The 5029-nt window shown below is 38.8% G+C and overlaps 1 protein-coding gene across 7 annotated transcripts; it reads right to left on the bottom strand.

The window, feature by feature from the left end:
• Positions 1-994: 994 nt before the first annotated feature.
• LOC112281894 (uncharacterized) lies at positions 995-3374 on the bottom strand. Of its 7 annotated transcripts, none has more exons than XM_090250050.1 (6): positions 3262-3374; positions 2940-3083; positions 2569-2609; positions 2025-2314; positions 1645-1903; positions 995-1486 (listed from the first exon to the last, which is right to left on the bottom strand). In XM_090250050.1, the coding sequence occupies exons 4-6, from the start codon at positions 2158-2160 to the stop codon at positions 1381-1383; spliced, it is 501 nt and encodes a 166-aa protein (XP_090106176.1). In that variant the 5' UTR covers positions 2161-2314; positions 2569-2609; positions 2940-3083; positions 3262-3374; the 3' UTR covers positions 995-1380. The 7 variants fall into 7 exon arrangements, with proteins under 7 accessions (XP_090106176.1, XP_090106179.1, XP_024374660.1 ...); XM_090250053.1 differs by lacking the exon at positions 2940-3083 and having other exon boundaries at positions 995-1197; positions 1378-1486; positions 2459-2609; XM_024518892.3 differs by lacking the exon at positions 2940-3083 and having other exon boundaries at positions 995-1197; positions 1378-1486.
• Between the last annotated feature and the right edge of the window lie 1655 nt (positions 3375-5029).

The following is a 5029-nucleotide window of genomic DNA, read 5'->3' as shown; positions in this document are numbered from 1 at the left end:
AAAGTAAAAATAATTAATAATAATATAAAAATATAAAGTATATAAATATATATATATATATAGATATATATAGATATATATATATATATATATATATATATAGTTTTTTTTAACACTGATGCATCAAATAAAGATACAAGTATGTCCATAGCTTCAGAATTTAAAGAGCTGACTTAAGGACATTTTTATATATTTTAAGAATAGATATAAAGTGAAAAGAAAAAAAAATATGTTCTAGCTAAAGTTTCAGCTCAGTATCATGCAAGTTTGATCAGTAATTATGACGGAAACAAAGTTGATATTTGTCCTGGCATCAGATGTTGGGAATTCGAAGAAGCACAAGAGATCGAATGTGGTGGATGGGAGGCCATTTCTCGCGCTATGATCGGCTTTCAAGATTTGTGGAGGATGCTGAACCGCTTTGTTATGGCCTTCAAGATTTGTGAAGGCTACTTCAAGCGCCGAGAAACAAGGCACGCCAATCGATGCACCGTGAATATGGTGAGAAGATGCAGCCTATTGTTGTTCAAGTGGTGTCTAAGTTTGATTTTGAAAGGTCAAAGACGTCGATTTGCATTACTTGAAGAGAATCACAGGACAGAAGTTAGATTTTTAGACGAAGTCAGTTGTGAATCACCGACTTTCTCACAAAAGTTAAATTATGCAAGGCAGTGAATCAAGAGATCCTGGTGACATGGGGGGAGGTGTGGAGAAGTCATAATAAAGTGAGGGAGCAAGGCCGGGGAGCTAGGCTGGATGCAACTGAGAGGAGAGGAGCAATTCGACATAGCGGCCAAGCAGGTGCAAGGACAAGATTCAAGGCATCAGGGACGTGACGGACGGCAGAACGCGTGGGTAAAGACGTCAGGTCCAGGAGCCAGGGAATCTGAGGGTTAGGTTCGCCCACATGCAGCACTTTGCCTTGATTTCAGCACGGGTGGACGTTGTTGCAAGTGTCCTCATGTTCACGTCACATTGTAGTGTGGTTTTCGAGTAAAACGAAATTTAGGACTTTCATTAAACAAATTTCAACAATTCTGCGCGATTCCAGAGGGAAAGATAAGGTAGTTAGACAAGCTAGGATGTACAATGTCGTTCAGCAACTGTCAGTTTACAACAGGAGACTTTATACCGTCCTAAGATGCCACAAGCTGCTCAGCCGAGTGTCTCGATCCTCAAGTCCATCCACGTACGAAACTGCGGTCAATGTTGGAAATCAAAAGCTAGAGGTGAGAAATTTCTTTCAAACAGCCCAAAAAACTCACAACTGGGGAAACCCAGAACCAGGAAATCGATCTAGACTACACAACCTACAGTGGCAGCTGTATCTGCGAGCCAGGAAAAAAGAAAAAACAAAACAAAACAAAACAAAACTACATTTCACGGGCCCCCAAGAACTGCGTTCTCCACATCTTCTCTGCTCAAGGCATAACTGAACTTTCGCTCGATATCTCGGTCCAAATTACCAGGCCCAGATTTCAGGTATCTACAAGATCATGACAACAAGCTGAAATTATGTCGAAACTATGATAGTAGGAATAATCGAAAGTACTTCAAAGAACATTCCAAACTCAAGTATTAAAGCTGACAATGTGACATAAGCACGGCTATAATTGATAAATTGCACTGAGAAGCACAGACTACCTGATGTACAACTCGGTGTATTCAAGCGATAATTGGGCATGCCAATCGGGCCGCTCAATATCCCACACTGCTCGGTCATCTTTATTTTGCACAAATCCAAGATTCTGAAGCCATGCTTCAATACCCGGGAGGCTGTGCGAGTACAATGGCACGTTCTTGTCCGGCAGAGCGTTGTCCCTATCCATAGTTGCCACTGCAGACTTCACAACTGAAGAAAACCGCGAAGTTCGCGACTTCACGTCTGTAGACCATGCCTTCCCTGTAAACATAATCCAACCGAACTCTGTCAACATACGTAGAAAAATTCAAACCAATACAATACATTAATACGAAGTTGCGAAAGGAGAAACAGAATCAGGATACGATAAGGTAGGTTATACCCCTTTGATGTCGAAATCTAGCTCCCGCAAGTTGCAGTATTGGTTTGCAGTCAGTGTTGGTACTCAGTAGGTGAAGAGCTCCATGACATTGTATTGAACTCGACGATGGCAGCAGTAACGCAGCACCAGGCGACATGTTGACGTTCTTTAGCAAAGAAGAAATGGCATTAAGTCATCATTTAGAGTCCTCGGTCAGACAGCGTCCATTTCACGAATATACTCGAGCTACTGTCAACTCAGGCCTCCGAACGCTGAAAATGAGTTCTGTTCACCGAACGCGAAACCCTAACCTGACAGGATGGCTCTGTATTAGAGAAATGCGAACCCCTGCCCTTTGCTCAACAATTGCCAGTAATCTAAAAGAATAACGTGATATTCGGCAGGATTCTCACTGCAATCACATCAAGCTGAGGATGCTTAAGAATAGCACTCACTAATATAATTAACTTTGTGCAAGGCTCCTGCAATCACCTCTGTAGCTCCGAGATCATCATTCCCTACATTCAGAAGATCTAGAATGTTTACATTCGAAATTTGTGCTCACCTTGTACGATGCCTGTCTCATTAAGCAATACGCTGCGAGACCTGGAAATTCACCACAAAAAATAGGTTTTTGCTAATTAGATATTTCTCTCGAAGATTGCTGTGACTCCTGACCCCTTTCAGCAAGATCAATACAATTCTTAGGTTTCTCTTCTTTCTTCCAACTCTTGTGCTGTGTAAGATGGATAAGGAGCTATAATTCTCCTCTCCTGAACACTTCCTAACTTCAACACAAAACCATTGCAAACCAAAGCAGAATAAAGTTGATGTCCATTTGACCCTGGAACACATCAAAGGCATTTGCAGTTCGGCTCCCAAGGAACCGAAATGAAAGGTCCTGCTCAAGCCACGTCAGTCTAAGGCATGAGTTACCCCTGCATTCTTGTGGTGGAAATGCAGCGTGAGGAAAGTGACATTGCGCCGCAAATATCATCATTGTGCACGCAATGCCCCACGAGACAATCCGCGTCCCAATCCTCGACGAGAGAAAGAAGCGAGCGGAATCTACAAAATCTCCTGATGCATCAAATCAATTGAAATCACCAACCCGGGACATCACCAAGCAACAAGCCCCACATCGAGATCTCCCCGAACCCTGAATCGAAATCGCCGACTCTGCCAGAATCGAGAGCTGCAGTAATGAGAGGCACACAGCCGACGCGACTCAATGAAATCAATTCAAAGTGTACAGTACCTGCTTCGTGAGCTACTGTTGCAGCAATTCCCCCAGACTACTATTCTGAGCACTTATGTCAGGTCCTCCAGCTGCGAGGTAACTCAAGCGACCTTCAATGCAGTGCTGCAGCTACGTAACAAAATGAGCTCGATGAGATTGAGTGATGTTCAAATCCATGATCCTGGGCAAACTACGAGTGCCGGGTATCGTTCGTGGGGACTAGAAGCATTGAAGCTGGAGGAAGATTTTTGGACATCTCGTTATCTTTAGGATAACAAGTGGCTGTGTGGGAGAAGATTGTGTTCCACGTGCTAAAAGCACATGTGGATGAAGGCCGATGAGGAGTTGCCCATTGTCTGACCTCCCGAGATTGTTCGTCTCAATTCAGGAAAATCTCAGCTATTGGTTCCACAGTCGATTTAAAAGTTGTGGCCTCTTATTTTGTTCATTAAGAACAAAGACAGACTGAGAGAGTCATTTATAAATAATAAAATGAATGATTTACTTTGTCAAATAACACATCTTGACAATTGGCCATTAGAGCTTACATAAGAGATTTATATTACAAATTGATATATTTGTAATTTTTAGTCATTATTAAATAACTTAAAATTAGTATTTTTTCAAAGAATTTTATTAATTATTATATTTTATGATTTTTTAAATACTTAAATTATAATAAATATATTTATACACATAATAACATAATTTATTTTATATTTTATATTTTACTTTAATTAATATTAATTATTAAAAAAATTAAAAAATTATATAAAATGATTTTGTCAATTGACTTGCTAATAAGAGCTTGTTGGTTTACAAGAATTTTTATCTTATTGACATGAGCTTGTCAAGGACAAGAACATGATAAAGACAAATAACAAGTGAGACTTCTCTCAAAGAAAGATGACAAAATAGAAATAACTTGATATATATTAAAAAAGAAATTGGAATGGCTATTGCCAAAAGCCAAGAAAACTAGAGACCCTTGAAAGTAGATTGGAAGCAAGCAAGGAGTTGACAATAGTGAAGAAGGCTTCACTCTTGTCTCTATATATACTATTTAACAAGAGGCTACGTGGCGACGTTCTATAGGACCTCCAATATGTGTTGACTTTGTAGGACACATGCCTTGACTTACAAGGCAAGTTTTTCTACGTGTGGGCCACATAGTTAGCTTGGTCTTCAAGCTAACAACATGTGTGGTACATGGCCAACTTGTTGACCACGTTTCTAATCCAAAAAGTCAATTAAAGACACCTACAAAGTCAAAGCAGCATCTATAAAGCTTCTAGGAAGCTTTCATATCAAATACTATTGAATTAACTTACTTTTACCTATTTTTATCTATTTATATATGTAATTATTGGCTTACGTGTGTATGTCCGTGACAGAGCCATGCAATCATTATCTTATTTTATTTTTATCATTAAAAATTTCTTCTTTGTTTATAAGATGTTTGCAAGAATTCTTCTTCTATAAATATTACAAAGAGTCCTCTATGCTTTTATTAGTCCATTTCAAGAGATTATGTGTAAAAAGTCGGCATCATTAAAATTGAATGCAATCAAACTAAAAGTTTTTTTTTTTTTTGTTTGAATTCATTTTTATCCATCATATCAGCATTGATCCTTGGAAAATCTTCACTTTTATTTACAATATTCCAAAGATCTCAAGAAGCCAATAAAAACTCTATTATTTACTTCAAATGGTAGAAATTATCTTGTCTATATTTTTTAATCATTCTCAAAGCTTTATTCTTACTAATATTAAATAGACAAAAGAA

Source organism: Physcomitrium patens, chromosome 4 (genome assembly GCF_059467195.1).
Source record: "Physcomitrium patens ecotype Gransden chromosome 4, ASM5946719v1, whole genome shotgun sequence".
Classification (NCBI taxonomy): domain Eukaryota; kingdom Viridiplantae; phylum Streptophyta; class Bryopsida; order Funariales; family Funariaceae; genus Physcomitrium; species Physcomitrium patens.
The sequence above is the reverse complement of the archived record's forward strand: the minus strand, read 5'-3'. Positions and strand labels throughout refer to the sequence as shown.

What these genes read in the sequence shown, in the direction of transcription:
- LOC112281894 (XM_090250050.1), bottom strand. Translation starts at nt 2,160, where the DNA reads ATGTCGCCTGGTGCTGCGTTACTGCTGCCATCGTCGAGTTCAATACAA. An exon ending in TAGATTTCGACATCAAAGGG is followed by an intron (nt 1,904 to 2,024) that starts GTATAACCTACC and finishes TTATGTTTACAG; the next exon opens with GGAAGGCATGGTCTACAGAC. An exon ending in TACACCGAGTTGTACATCAG is followed by an intron (nt 1,487 to 1,644) that starts GTAGTCTGTGCT and finishes ATGATCTTGTAG; the next exon opens with ATACCTGAAATCTGGGCCTG.